The 14,693-nt window shown below is 52.5% G+C and overlaps 1 protein-coding gene across 1 annotated transcript; it reads left to right on the forward strand.

The window, feature by feature from the left end:
* Positions 1-3,857: 3,857 nt before the first annotated feature.
* On the forward strand, positions 3,858-8,992 carry LOC310911376 (maestro heat-like repeat-containing protein family member 7; the record flags this gene model as incomplete). Its single annotated transcript, XM_083864854.1, has 15 exons — positions 3,858-3,966; positions 4,215-4,267; positions 4,375-4,515; positions 4,829-4,977; positions 5,233-5,380; positions 5,584-5,771; positions 5,860-5,997; positions 6,266-6,380; positions 6,556-6,693; positions 6,925-7,101; positions 7,235-7,390; positions 7,549-7,650; positions 8,051-8,153; positions 8,419-8,475; positions 8,755-8,992. The coding sequence occupies 15 exons, from the start codon at positions 3,858-3,860 to the stop codon at positions 8,946-8,948; spliced, it is 1,968 nt and encodes a 655-aa protein (XP_083720980.1). The 3' UTR covers positions 8,949-8,992.
* Positions 8,993-14,693: the final 5,701 nt, after the last annotated feature.

A 14,693-nucleotide genomic window follows, 5' to 3' on the forward strand; every position in this document is an offset into this window, starting at 1 on the left:
ACGGTGGCCGAGACTCGGAGGCGCGACCGTGCCAACGCCCGCAGCGCTGTCAGGCAGTGCCGGGATCCCGGCTGCGGTTCTGGGCCCCACAACTGAGGAATAGCAGCCCCTGCCTCAGACCCAGTCAGAAAGCCACCCAAGTGAGACCGGAGGGAGGGCACCCTTCCAGTCTCTCTTGGGCATGGCCACAAACCAGCCCCTGCTTCTCCTTCCTGCGCCTGTGTTTGGGGTGTGCTGATGGCAGCGCCAGCCAGGTTGTGCTCTGTGTTCCAAAGGCTGTGGAGAGCCGGCATGAAAAGTGCTGCCTGCACAGCGGAGAGTCCTGGAAGGTGCTGGCAAGAGCGTTCTGTTGGAACAGGGCTCTGCTCTCTGGCCAGGAACAGCCTGGTTTTGCTGCTGTGACCACAGGCAGGAGTTGAGGCAGGTGAAGGGGCAGCGGGCAGCTTGTGTTTGTAGAGGGCCTGGGGCTGCACACCTGGACCTCCACCTGGAATCCCACTGGGGGGAATCTGAGCCAGAGCTGGAGTGCCTGTCTAGAAAGGATGGGAAGGAATTCAGCCTTGCCAGGGTTTCTTAAGAGTGTGTTGGTGTTCCCCAGGAAAGCTACAAAGCCTCTGGGGGAAAGAGGCTTGATCCCCAAGAAAAGCACTTTCCAAGGAGCTCTCAGTGAGGAAGGTGCAAGTGTCCCCCTTTAGCTCTCCGTGGTCCTTGAGGCGCATTGCACTTGGCAGATGGGCAAGGCAAGGGAGAAGGCTGTGAAGAGCAGGTTTGGAATCCACCTGGACCTGCAGAGACCAAGCCAGGCACCTGCATCAGGGTGTGTTACCCCCCTTTGGACAGAGGAGTGAGCAGGAGCATCTCTGTCCAGCTGCAAGCCCCAAAGCTGTCTTTGAGAGCTGTGAATTCAAAGGCCTTCACGCACACACGTCTCACACCTTACCTGTCTGCTGTGTTCCAACTCTTGGCAATATGCATTTGCCTCTTGCTTGCTGGAAGCTGCTCCGGCCCAGAGGGCCAGCACCGAGCTGGGCTGTGTGGGCCAGGCAGCACAGAGAGTCTTGGCTGATGTTGGTCTTCCCGGCCTCAGAAAAGGCTTGGGAAGGTTTGCCTCCCAAGGCACCCTGCTCATTGGCTCTTTCTGTGCATCTTGGAGAGAGCAAGGCAGGCATTTCTGGCAGCTGGGCATTAGCAGGCCTTAAAATGGGGGTGTGTTGTGGAGCAGGCCCAGCTGAGACAGCCTGAGAGGAGCCCAGTGCTCCTTGCTCCTCTCTGCTGATACGTGAGCCTTGTCTGCTTTCGGGATGGGCCTGGCTGTGTCAGGGGGTGCTCCGTGGACACGAGACAGCCCGTACTGTCCCGCTGGGTACCAGCAGTGCCTCGCAGCAGTCCTGCATCCACGTCAGGATGCTGGCCCAGAGGGGTCCTGGAAGCTGAGGCAGCTGATTTGAAGTTTGTGCAGGTGCCTGCAGGTCAAGGCCAAGGGTGTTCCCTCAGGTTACAGCAGTCCTGAGGGGTCTCTATAATTCAAAGAAATCAGCAGACAAATGCATTGTCCACCAAGGGCTCTTTTATTTAAGTGGCAGGTGGGTAGGGGTCTGTACCCCACTAAAACGCTTCTCTGCCACTTCTGAATTTGTGGGTTTATGTAGGAATTCGATCCAAAATGCCATCCATCTTTACACTGCTGAGGTGATGCGATAGGCAGGGGGTTAGAAAGAAATACATTGTGTCAGATTCCTAGTCTTGAAGCTAATGTCCACCTGCTGGCCGGGATCGGTCTCAGCACACCAAAGCGGCTCCTCTTCCTCATCCCTTCCTTGCACAGGGCTAATTCTGTGCCCGCCCTTAGGTCTTCTGGTAGGCTATGTCTAAAGCTTTTTGTCAAGTCACTCTCATGTCAATTAGGCCTGCCAGGTTTTTTTAATGCTAACTGGTGCTAAGTCCTTCTGGATATCTGTGCTAAGTATCCTTTACTTCTTTAAATTGCTTGTGCTTACTTACTTCAAACAAAGGCCTTGTTTCATTACTAAATGTGCCTGATGCCGCCCACATCTTTTGGCATTAGTTGCTTTCCTGTGGCATGTTCTACCTCCCTCAAGAGTACCGAGGGAGCTGGAGAAGGAGCTTGCCAGGCTGATCTCCATCCCTTACCAGAAGTCCTGGTTAAGTGGACAAGTCCGAGCTAAGGGCAAATGTGCAAATGGATCAGCTGTGCACAAGAAGAGTTGCTGGGAAGGATGATCCAGGAACCGTAGGTCTGGCAGGGAAGGCCTTGGAGCACATCCTCCTGAGTGCCATCCCACAGCACGTGCAGGGAACCACGGGGTCTGCTGGAGGGTGGGAAAGCTCTGCGGAGGGATGGGGTAGTGTTAGGGTTAGGGCTGGGGGTCCTGGCGGGGTGTTGACCTGGGGTTGGTGTTGGTGGGTGTGTTGGGGAAGGAGTTGTCTGGAAGGGGAGAGGTCTAGGTTGGAATTGGAGTCAGTTTGAAGGCAGCATCTGTGGTTTAGCACAGCTTTGGTTATGGAGGGCAGAAGGAACAGCTGGGACTTTTTCTTTTAGTGGTTCTGCTACTCTTGCAGAGAAATGGGGAGAGCTGTATTTTATTGGCCTCTTAGATATCGGTGGCAGGGGGAGGATTAGCCCTTTTGAAATCTACTCATTTGTTTGGGCTACTTTTGTAACACTGAGTGGACTTTCATTCCTGGAGAGCTTTTATTCCTTAAGAGAATTAGGTTCTTCTCATCCCTTCATAGAAGAATGTTTGAAACCAAAGCAAGGCCTTTGTTTGCCTCTGTGTAGTCTTATGTTTTGTAAAGTGACATTCAATGGATGACCTTAAGGCAAATGTGTTGATGCTTTGAGATGGGAAGGAACCTTTCAAATCTCTCAGGTTCTCAGGCCATTCCCATTAATTTAGGAAGTCTGCAACTTTTTGGAACTACTTGAGTTGAGTAATGGGAAGTAAAGCTTTTCTGAATTGAGTATTCTGAAATGCCAGATCCTTCTGTACCTTCAATGCCAGAGTGATTTTGTGCTGCAGGAAATGACTTCAGTGAGAAAATCATTCCAGCATGGAGTAACAGCTTCTGACAGAGACCAAGTGTTGCCAGCAGTAGCTCCAGGTGGTCCTGCCAACATCCCCTGTAGGAAGGAGCACAGCCCCCAATGCACATTGGCTTTGGCTGCCCTGTGGCAAAGAAGCCCCCTGGGGCACAGGTCTCTGGGGCAGGAGATGACACCAGCACTGCCAGGGCTCAGGGGGTGCCAGGTCTCTTGGGCGGGGAGCCCTGGGGGCTCCTTCTGCTGCCCTGAGCCCGCAGAGCAGGGCAGCGTTTGCCCATGGTTTGAGCCATTCTGAAAGATCCTTTCTTAGGGCTGTCTTAGGCCGAGGGATTCCTTCCAAGCTGGGCCACTTTGGCTGGGCTGGGGGCAGCCCCAGGGCAGGTGGCAGTGTGTGTAAGGGCCCTTTGTGACACGATGCAGCAGCGTGGTCACTGTAGCATGGAGTGGGACAGGGTGTCAGAGGACTCTTTATGACACGTGGTGACATAGGTGCTGGCGGTGACGCAGCCACACCACAGTGCTCGGAGCACACGACGGGACAGGACGGGACAGGACGGGATAGAGCCGTGTCGTGAGGAGCCCCCCCACAGCACACTTGTCCATTACCGACCCCAAGTTTTTCCTTGACCTTACTGCTGCAGGTGACCTCGAGGGCAGACCACAGGACTTGGTGACCTGTGGCCTTCTCAAGACTTCCCTTCTGGAGGTGCTCTCGAGGGCAGACTGCGGGACTTGGACTCGGAGTTCTTCCAAGGCTTTTCTTTTGCAGGTGCCCTCAATGCCAGATTTTGAGATGGAAGAAAAACGCCAAGGCCTGTTCAGGAAGAATAAAAACAAAGACTCTTCAGCTGCTTCAGCAAAACAGCCTAAAGGGGCATCACAGTTCCAGCCAGTGAGGGACGGTGAGTGGCAGAGCTGGACCACAGGTCTGATGGCTGCAGCCAGCTTGGCCCCATCCCAACCCACCTGCTGTGGACATGCCCAGGGACAGGATGGAAGAGGGGCTGGGGTGCTCCCCACAGTGGCCATTCTCCATTCCCCACCACATCCCAGGGCTGTCCCAGCCTGGGGAGGACAGGGCTGGGCTATGTTCTCCAGCCTCTCCTGCAGCCCTTCAGCTCTGGCTGCTCTCGCTCTTTGCCACATGCAGGGAAGAAGCAGACACAAGAGCAGGACCCTGGCCAGTCCAGCAGGACACTGAAGGTACCTGAAGCCATCCCTACCTGGGCTGGGCCTGCTGTCACTGCTTAGCCAAGGACTACACTTGGAGCACTCCATGGAACATGTCTCTCTTCCCTGCTCTTCTGCAGATTTTTCCAAAGTTCTTGCGGCCTGGAAAGACCAGCACTGATACAGAGGGTGCAGACAAATTTGGCTCCAAGCCAACTGATGTTAGCACAGCATCAATTGAATGCGCAGAAATGAGTAACTATGTAGTGAAGGCAGACCAGGTAATAAATGAGGCCAGTTCAGACACCTGAATGACTCAGGTCATAAGAAACACTGACACTACCCCCACTTTAACTACCATTTATGCTCACAATTTATTATTCATGGATAATCATGTTTCTTGTCAGACGTAATAACCAGACAGTGCCCACATATGAGGCCTCTCAAGATCATGCGGCCATCAAGCCATGTCTCCTTGGCCGCCTCAGCCTCTGAGGCCAGCACAATGTGGCAGGAAGGGAAGCACTTCTTGGGGGAAGCTGTAGAACCTCCTCCCTCAGGGAGCACTCCAAGTTTTCCCCATGCCTCTTGCAGGTGCCAGCAATGGTGAGGATCATGCATGAGAGACTTGGGTCCCCTGTGAGTGCTGACGTCAGGCTATTCATGAACATTCTGAGGATGGCAGATGAACACCCTCCTGGCGTGGTGCTGACCCTCCTGCGCTGTGCCCCAACATGTGACAGGTACAGGGCCCACCTGCCTTGAGAGTTCAGGGCTCACCAGCCTTTAGGGCCATGGCCCTGCATGGCCTGTGCAATGGGCTCTGCCACACAGGCAGAGAGGTCCAGGACCCTTGGGCCCCTCTGTTTCCCGAGCCTGCTGCCATGCTCCCTCCCTGCCCTTCAGGGCACCGGGGCTCTGTCACCTGGGCCCCCAGAGCTGCACAGGGCATGGCAGTGTGACTGAGACGCCCCTGACACAGAGCTCTGATCCCACAGAGCTGCTGCGATGATGTGGAGAACCATAGCCTCATCAAGTCCCACAGTAGAGAAGGTGCTGCCAACACTGCTCAGTGTGATGGAGGATTGGCCTCTGCACAGCATGTTTACCTCTGATGGGGATGACACAAATGTCTTTGCCCTGGCTGTGAGTTTCTGGGCCTTTGCTTGCCCCCAGGTTGCCTCTCCAGCAGCTCTCCATCCTCTTCCTGCCTCAGGCGCTGGGCTGAAACCTGGGCTAAGGGCAGGCTCAGGGGGCACCAGGCCCGCTGCTCCCCCGGCATCTCCCCTGGGGCCCTGCCACATGGACACATCGGCACTGAGTGCTCTCTTGGGCTGCTTCTTTTGCAGGCAACTCTGGTGCTCTGGGTGATTAACCAGGTGCCCAAGTGCCATGAGGCAATGAACAGTTATGCGCCCCACCTGCTTGTGGCTCTGTTAGTTCAAATTTTTGACAGCACAGTGCATGGAACTGAGGAGGTTGATGCCTTTTGGAGGCAATGCCAGGAAGAACACCACCTTGACACAAACCCCAGCAGGTATTCTATCCCAGGCCTCCCATCCCTCCCATATCCCCAGGGCAGGAGCCAGAGATCACATCATGACCTGGGTCTGCTCTGCACACAGTTTTGCAGTGCAGACCATGAAGGCTCTGCTCTGCCGACTGAGGTGTGACAATCTGGTCATGGAAATGGGACGCAAGCATGGCTGGGACACGATGCTCTGTGCTGACACCCAGCACTATGCCGTGGGTCTGCTGGCCAGGTGAGACCCCCTTCACTCCTCTGTCCCCAGCATATATTCTCTGTGCTCAAGGTGCCACCCACAGTCCCTGTGGTCATGGGCCAGAGGGCCTCATCACTGAGGGATGGCTGAGCAGACTGGAAAAGGCTGGGAGAGGAGGGTACCCAGGAGAGTCCCCCTGCCAAAATGCCCACATCCCCTCCATGGGATGCTGGGGAAATACTGGACATCTGTGAGTCAGTCCTGCCCCACCCACCTCAGGCTCTTGTTGCCTTTTTCCTCATGAAAGGGAAATGCACCGTGCCTCGATGCCCTTGTGTTCCCGTGTTGCGTGCCACCTGCTTGGGCTACTCAGTACAGCGGGGCATCGCTGGGATCTGCCTTTCCTGGCATTCCTTGTAGAGGTGAGCCTGAAGGCCAGCGCTGCCTCACTCAGCGGTCTCCCAGCTCTCTGCCCTCTCGGAGCCACATCCCTTGCCTGGGACGGTGCCTGCACCCTCTGCTGCTGCCTGGGTCCGGCCCTGTGCGGTTCTGGGCTCCTGCCGGCCGGGCCCTGTGTCACTGCCCTGTGCCTTTCAGGGCCTGGATTGCCTGGACTTGAGTGAATGTAGTGACAGTGTTCTGGAGATGATGTCCAGGTACCTGCAGAGTGAGTGCAGGGAGAGGCGTCGCCTGGCGCTCAGAGGCCTTGTTGTGCTCATCAAGGATCCCTCCATGGTGAGCAGGGGGAGCGTCTGAAGCTGCACTGGGGAGAGCAGCCCCATGTTCTGGCTGGGCTTCAGGAGCTGAGGCAGCTGCTCCCAGCTCTCCTGCCTCAGCTGCCCCAGTGCTTTGGGACAGGCCATTGGCCTCTGAGCCCTGCGGCAGCAGGGTGGGATTGCAGTGCCAGGGCGGTGTTGGTGGTGCAGCTATTCATGGCTTCACAGCACAGCCTTGTGCCCCACATAGGCCAGAAGAATGGGCATTCTGTCTCAACGGCTTGTGGATGTCCTGGGTGATGCAGATGGAGAGGTGGTCAGGCTTTCCCTCTCTGTCTTCACGAATGTTCTCCAGTACAAGGATATCCTTATATCCAGCACCACTGCTCCAAAGCTGGCTGAGGCACTCCTACCACTCTTTGATCACGTAAGGCTCTGTGCCCCTAGCCATGGGCACTAGCTGCTGCCCAGAAACTTTGTACCCTGTGGATTTTTAGGCTTTTTCTCAGGTGAGCCGTGAGAAGTTCATGCTGAGGCCTTTTCCTCTTCCTTTTCTCCAGGACAACAGCCTTGTACAGCTGCTCTCCATTCAACTTTTTGAAAAGGTGATGGACTTGGTAGTGGATCAGGGAAAAAAGCCCCTGAAGAGAATTGTGAGCCAGAGCCTGCTCCTTCTCTTCTTGCACTGCCATGAGGAGAACCAGCGTGTGGCGAAGGTGAGGTTTTGTGTGATGCTGGTGCATCTCTGGGAGGGGGCTCAGCTGCCTCCTGCCCTGGTGCCACCCGGGTTGCAGCCTCCTGCTGGCCTTGGCACAGGGATATGTGGGTCCTGTGCCTTGGGCTGCAGAGCCATCTCTGCATTTCTGCTCTCCAGGCCTCTTTGGACACACTGCTTCAGGCAACCAGGTTCCTGAACAAGAGGAGTCTGAAGCAGGCGGTTAAGAATGAGAACCTGATGAAGTTTGGCAAATGCCTGGTAAGGATGGTCTGGAGAAGCCCCAGCCTCAGACTGGAGAAGCCCCCTGCCCCCGGCGCTCAGTGTGTGAGGCTGTGGCCCCTGGCCAGTGCTGCACCCAGGGGCTCCAGCCTGCGCCCCACATGCCGCTCCCTTCCCTGGGCCGCGCGGGCTCTTCTCCAGGCTCCTGTGGGCCCGAGCCGGGTGTCCATGGAGCCCCGGTCCAGCGGGGCTGCGGGGTGGGCCGGCACCGCGGCTCCCCGGGCAGCACCCGGGCCCGTGTCCCCTCCACAGGCGGCGCCAGCGGCTGCTGGCCGGGCCTCAGGGCTCTGCGGGCAGGGGAGGCCGGGGCTGGGCGCAGGGAGAGCCCGGCCGAGGGGCTGAGCCCGCGCCAAGCCTTCCCTCCTGCCGCTCTCTCCAGCTGGCAGAAGACAGGAGCCGAGCGGCCGAGCACCTGCGCCGGGCCCTGCCGTACCTGGAGCACCCACAGGAGCCCCTGCGAGAGGCGGCCACCAGGTTCATCGGTGAGTCATGATCCCGGGCTCCCTCCTTGGCCCGCCGCAGCTCGGCCCCGGCCCCGGCTGCTGCTCCGGCTGCTGCTGCGGCATCCGGGCCCGGCGCCGTGGAGCCCCGCCCGGCCTCGGGGCTGCTGCCGCCCTCTGGCAGCCGTGCCCTTGGGCGGCAGCGTGCGGCAAGGGCCCGGGCTGAGCCCTGCCGGGGCAGGAGGCCCTGTGGGCACAGGGCGGGCAGCGCCGCTGGGGCCGTGACAGGCTCTGTGTTTGTTCCCAGGGGTCGCCGGGCGGAGCCTGAGGGGGCAACCAGGAGAGCTTCACGTTCTCAATCAGGGTGAGTGAGGGCAGCGGGCTGTCAGCGGGGGCTGGCGGGAGGAGCTGCAATCCGTGGCCAGGCCATGGAGTGCTCTGCTCCCTGTGTGGACGAGGGGTGTTTTGGGCAGAGCACAGAGAGATTTCAGGATCGCGAGCGGGGGCATCAGCATCTTCTGGCTGATCCCCTTGGCCCCTCCTCTCTTGTTGCCATGACGAGAGCTGGGCGGGATGGCTTTAGCAGAGCGCTGGGTGTCCTCTCAAGTCTGGCTCTGACCATGGTAGTTCATCTGTCTTCCAGCCCTTGAAGCCATGAACAAAGATGACAGCCCGTCCTCCACTAACTTGGAAATTCAAGCAATTTTTGGACAAAGATGTGCAGAATTAAGGTCATCTGCTGGATTTGGAGAACCAGTGTCCCAAGAACAGGAGCCAGTGAAGAGAACATCACAACACAGTGTCACTCCATACACGGCTGATGCTGAGCACAGATGAGCTTGTGGGGAGCTCCCATAGCTCCTGCCTTCTCCCTCCCTGTTGACAGCTCCCTCCCTCCAGCCATCTGACCCTGCCCATCCCCCTTTTTTTTGCCCCCATGTCATCCCTTCACTTTCCCTTCCATTAATAAACAGTTTGGTTTCTCCCCCTTACCTGCATCTCTGTGGCGCTGAAGCGGCGTAAAAACCTGAGCCCTGGGACACACAGGCCCCTGCTGCCCTTCTCTTCCACGCCGTGTTTTGTGCAGAGACACAGAGGAGCGAGGCTACATCAGGCTGGAAAGGTGCCTGTGCTGAAGGTCCAGTTCCACACCACTGTGAAGCTGAAGATCTTGCTGAACACCCTGAAGCCCCTGGATTTTGGGAGAACCAACCTGAGTATGCTCTGAACTCAGCTGTGAGGGATTCAGTGGCAAACAGCCATGGAGGGCAAAGCAGCTTGGAATACTGGAAGCTTTCAAGAATTCCTTCCTGAAAGCACAGCAAAGCTCCATCCCTACAAAGGGTCAGGAAGAGAGCAGAATTAGAGACCATCAGGGCTTAACAGTGAGCTTTGGGTGTGCCTAAGGGCAAGTGAAGCAGCAGCACGGTGGCCGAGACTCGGAGGCGCGACCGTGCCAACGCCCGCAGCGCTGTCAGGCAGTGCCGGGATCCCGGCTGCGGTTCTGGGCCCCACAACTGAGGAATGGCAGCCCCTGCCTCAGACCCAGTCAGAAAGCCACCCAAGTGAGACCGGAGGGAGGGCACCCTTCCAGTCTCTCTTGGGCATGGCCACAAACCAGCCCCTGCTTCTCCTTCCTGCGCCTGTGTTTGGGGTGTGCTGATGGCAGCGCCAGCCAGGTTGTGCTCTGTGTTCCAAAGGCTGTGGAGAGCTGGCATGAAAAGTGCTGCCTGCACAGCGGAGAGTCCTGGAAGGTGCTGGCAAGAGCGTTCTGTTGGAACAGGGCTCTGCTCTCTGGCCAGGAACAGCCTGGTTTTGCTGCTGTGACCACAGGCAGGAGTTGAGGCAGGTGAAGGGGCAGCGGGCAGCTTGTGTTTGTAGAGGGCCTGGGGCTGCACGCCTGGACCTCCACCTGGAACCCCACTGGGGGGAATCTGAGCCAGAGCTGGAGTGCCTGTCTAGAAAGGATGGGAAGGAATTCAGCCTTGCCAGGGTTTCTTAAGAGTGTGTTGGTGTTCCCCAGGAAAGCTACACATTTGGGGAAACACCTCTGGGGGAAAGAGGCTTGATCCCCAAGAAAAGCACTTTCCAAGGAACTCTCAGTGAGGAAGGTGCAAGTGTCCCCCTTTAGCTCTCCATGGTCCTTGAGGCGCATTGCACTTGACAGATGGGCAAGGCAAGGGAGAAGGCTGTGAAGAGCAGGTTTGGCATCCACCTGGATCTGTGGAGATTGAATCATCATAGAATCAAGGAATAGTTCATGTTCGATGGGACCTTAAGAATCATCTGCTTCCACTGCCTGTCATGGGCAGGAATGCCTTCCACTAGGTAACGTTACTTCCAGCCTGGTCGTGAACACTTCCAGGGATGGGGCAGCCGCAAGTTTTCTGGCCAACGTGTGTAAGGGCCCCCATCACCCTCACAGGGAAGAATTTCTACTTAATATCCAATATATAAACCTACCCTTTTACTTTAAAGCCATTCTCCCTTGTCCTGTCCATATATGCTCAATATATAAGTTTAAGCTTGAGTCTGAATTTGTGAATCTGAAAGACGAATGATCTTCAGAACTTTTTGCAAATGACTGAAGAAGCTGAAATTTTTCTTGACTGACAAGGAAACCTGGTAATATTTCACTAAATGGTATTTTTCAAACTGTCTTGCTGGAGAGGTGATGCCGGTGACTGCAAAATATGAGGAAAGGAAAAAAATTGCTCTTGTGAAGTTTATTTATTACCACCTCTTTCTTTTTCAAAACAATAATAGGTGAAGATTGGGGGAGGAGAAGTGGAATAAGTTTAGTTTCTCTAGAATTGATGAAGTGCAGATCCTCCTGATAGGTCAGAGATCTGAGCATCACAGAGATTGCTGGTGTATGCTCTTCCTGGCAAGCAACAGAATAAAGGAAAGAAAGCTTAGGGAAGAGCTCTATTTCTATTGGAAGGCTTCTGGTAGCCTGAAGATGTGAGATCTTCAGCAGCGTCTCTAAGTTTGGTGTAGTTCAGCGATAAATGACTAAGTTGACTTTTAAAACAAAACCCCAGACTATGGGACTTAAGTATTTATCTGAAGAGGAGATCAGTGAATGCTTGTTTGGCATTGCTGAGTAGCCAAGGGAACAACCAGATCTAATCAGTAGAAGCAGGCTAGAGATTTAATGTAACTGGGTGTTGTTCCAGTATCAAGAAAAGTATCTTTGGGTGATAATGTGAACACACTCCTGTATCTCTAAAATTATTGTTCTTAAGATCCACTCTAACTTTGATTTCCTCAAGTACTCATTTGTACTGGTGTCCTGGGTTGCAGTGTAGGATGTACACAAAGTATTTATTCTATCACCATTTTCATGAACTTTTGAAACCAGGTGGGGCAGTGTTTTCCCAAGCCCCTGCCTTTGGGGTGTCTTCTGCTAATGGCCCATCAACGCCTGGCCCATGACTCACAGGTAACTCCCTCCAGGAGTTATCTCTGTTTAATGGGCCATCAAGGACCCATTTCACACTCCTCATTCCTTTGTGAGATGCTCTGCCCAGGGGGAGGAGCCAAGCATTCTCACCTGGATATAAGCTGGTATGTGGGACAGTGCAAGGGCACTTACCCACTGGATTCCCAGAGGACCAGAGCTACCAGACCTTTCTACAGGATCACTGCTTCAAGAAGACCATCTCATCTGGACTGCTTTCACTATCCTGCTCAGGTTGTATTCTGACTCTGTCAGTGGTCCTTTGTGTTATCGCATTTATTTTATTTTTACCTTTTCTACCTTTTTTCTTATTAAATTATATTTCTGACTTGGAGCCTCTCACTCATTTTGCTTTCAAACCACGACAACTGGATGTTTCCAAGTGTAGTTTCAGCAGATGTTTATCCATGTGCTTTTGGAAGTGAGAATCTACATTCCCTACTCAATTTCCCCTTCCTGGTAATGATTAAAAGCTTTTTAATTGTTGCAGTCAGTAGTTTTATAGTTAAGACCCTGCTTTTGGTCTGTTTAATATACAAGCAGGAGAAGGTTTTGTGGTGGCTCTTTGTCCCACAAGCAGTGATTTTTGTGTGGACTGAGAGGCTTGTTAGCAGTCTCTCTTGCTAAATCTCTGTAGACAAGCTGTCAGAGAGTATTGCTCTTCTTTCTTGGACTCCTCCTTTCCTGTGAACATGCTGAGTGATCACGTTAAAAAGCCAAGATAGCAAGACTAGAATCAGAAGAAGAAATTTAATGGTGGTAGAGAGTTAATAGTTTCCATCTGGATGTTGCTGAAGGAGAAAAATAATGATGCAGCTTGTGAACCTGAAAAGGAAAAACAGGATAGTCTGTGTTCTCCTAGGGAAGGAAAGAATTTAATCTGTCCTCATCTGTTCAAAATCCTGCCTGTTCCCTCAAGTGGCCTTTTTTGGAGCACTTACATTTAACTCAGTGGAGAACAGGTACTCGGGTATCTGTCTGGAGATGATTTTGCAACAAGGACCTGACTCCCTCTCCTTTTTCCTGTGAAAAATCTTAAGGGCAAGCAGATCTTTGAGTCCTCGTCTGTCCTTCAGCCCAGGCATTCCCACCACAAGAAGAGATGCTGATTTAAAAGAAAACCATGCCCAGCTTGGGGAAGCAGAGGAAGATCTGGGCTCGAATGAGAAATAAAAATATGATGTGGAGTAGAAAAAGACTGAACAGGAAATCAGGACATTATAATGTGGCTCTGGGAGTGGTGTTAATTTTTAGAAACAAGACCTAGGCTTGGTTCCTTAGCATAGGGAAATGACATTTGCTCAGATTCTCCCTGTTCCTGTGTAGATAGGAAGGCCAGGGTCCTGTGAGAATTTTTTATTATGCTTTGTGAGATTCATGTTAGCAGAATGAATATTCACTATTTCTGGACTTCTTTGGAGAGCGGCTTCACAGCTTGTCTTGTCCAGAGTTAGTGTGTTGAACGCCTGTTTTTCTTGAGACATGGGAAATATTTGTGCTGTCAAATCTGCATGGCTTTCACTTCTGTTTTCAGAGAATCCTTAATATTTAGTTGGTAATTTTGTTGTCCCTCTGTTGGTGGAAACCCTCCCTTTTGTGTTCTCATGAACTTAGAAGTCTTTCCATTTTTCTGAAGATAATTCTATGCACTGCAAGAGCCAAGAGGATGTTTGAGAAGTCTGAACCTTTTTTCTTCTGAATAACTGGTTCACATAGAAATCAGGGATTTAATTTCCAGACAAGCTGCAAAATGCAAGTTTTCATTTCTTCTGTGCTATTAGGTGAAGCTGGAAATACTCTGCAGTGCTAGCAAAAAGTAGAATATTGTGACTGTCTGGGGGAGGAATGGAAGTCTTTGCCTTTGCATTTTAGAACCATGTTTGTTTTAAATATTTTGGCCTGAGCAAAAAGCTGAACAAGAACCATGTGTTTCTGTAGTTTCCTAGGATTGTCTCGCCTTGGGGGTCAGAGGTCTCTCTTTAAAACCCATTTCCCATTCAGTTTATCTCTTCCAAATTCCATCCAGTTCCCACTCTAGTCAGTCACAAGTCTTCTGACTTCACAGCAAGTTGATTTGGGTCAAGATCCATGATTTTAACAGTGTGGAGGAAGTTAGGAGAACTTCCAAACAAGGAATACTTTCAAACAAAGCCCTGGGGCAAATAACATTGATTTTTTTCTGTTTTTCAGTGTCTTTTATATGAGGGAGAAGGCAGTGCTGCTTTTGCCTCTAAGTTTCATGTTGTCTCTAGGCACGTAGTACAGAACGTAGATTCTAGTAAATGAGTAAATTTACCACTTATGGCATGAAAATTGTTAAATGGGGGAGGCTGAACTCCAGAAATACCAGCATGTCTGGTCTGATCAACTTAACAGCACACCATAGGAGCACTTTCTTCTGGTTGTGTTGTATCCCACACAATGGCAAATGATACTTTTCCCTGTAATAGCTGCCTTGGACAGAAGTCATGCAGTTGGAGGGTAGACTCAAAAACCAAAGTTTTGTCTCCAAAAGAGGTCTTATTCAGAATTACTGGGGGATTTTTCTTGTATATGACAGATGTAGCTGGAAAACTTGAAAAAACTCTTAGCTTCTTGTCCCTATAAAATTTGTTGCAGAATCTGCCATCTTTCAACATTCGTGTTTGAAACCTATTGGGTTTTTAGCTGTTTTTGTTCTGTGTTTGTTGGTGGAGCTGGTATTAGCCCTTGCCTCTACAGTGTGTGTATTGTTACGTGTGAGTGGTCAGCTCTACAGCAGCAAAACCAGTCAGCAGGAGGAATAATCTGGGGAAATTCAAGTTATTGCTCTGAAAGCATTTTCATTTTAATGTTTTGGCCTGGCAAATTGTGTATTCAGGCAGTCCAAATTAACTAAAACTCATAAAATGTAATAATAGTTGCAGACAAAGGCAAAGAGCTTGGGACTTTGAGGATGAGCTATGATATTTAGCAGTGTATTCACAACATGAGTGTGATTGGGGGGCAGAGTCAGAAAAGGAAATGATAAGAACTCCCGTAACTTGGAGCACTTCCTCCACATGAGGTATGTGATGTTTTTGTGTGCCTAGGCACTCTGGACTCTCTGAAATCATTGTGGAGATGGATTTATCCCAAAG

The sequence above is a fragment of the Zosterops lateralis genome (genome assembly GCF_965231275.1).
Source record: "Zosterops lateralis genome assembly, chromosome: 7".
Classification (NCBI taxonomy): Eukaryota; Metazoa; Chordata; class Aves; order Passeriformes; family Zosteropidae; genus Zosterops; species Zosterops lateralis.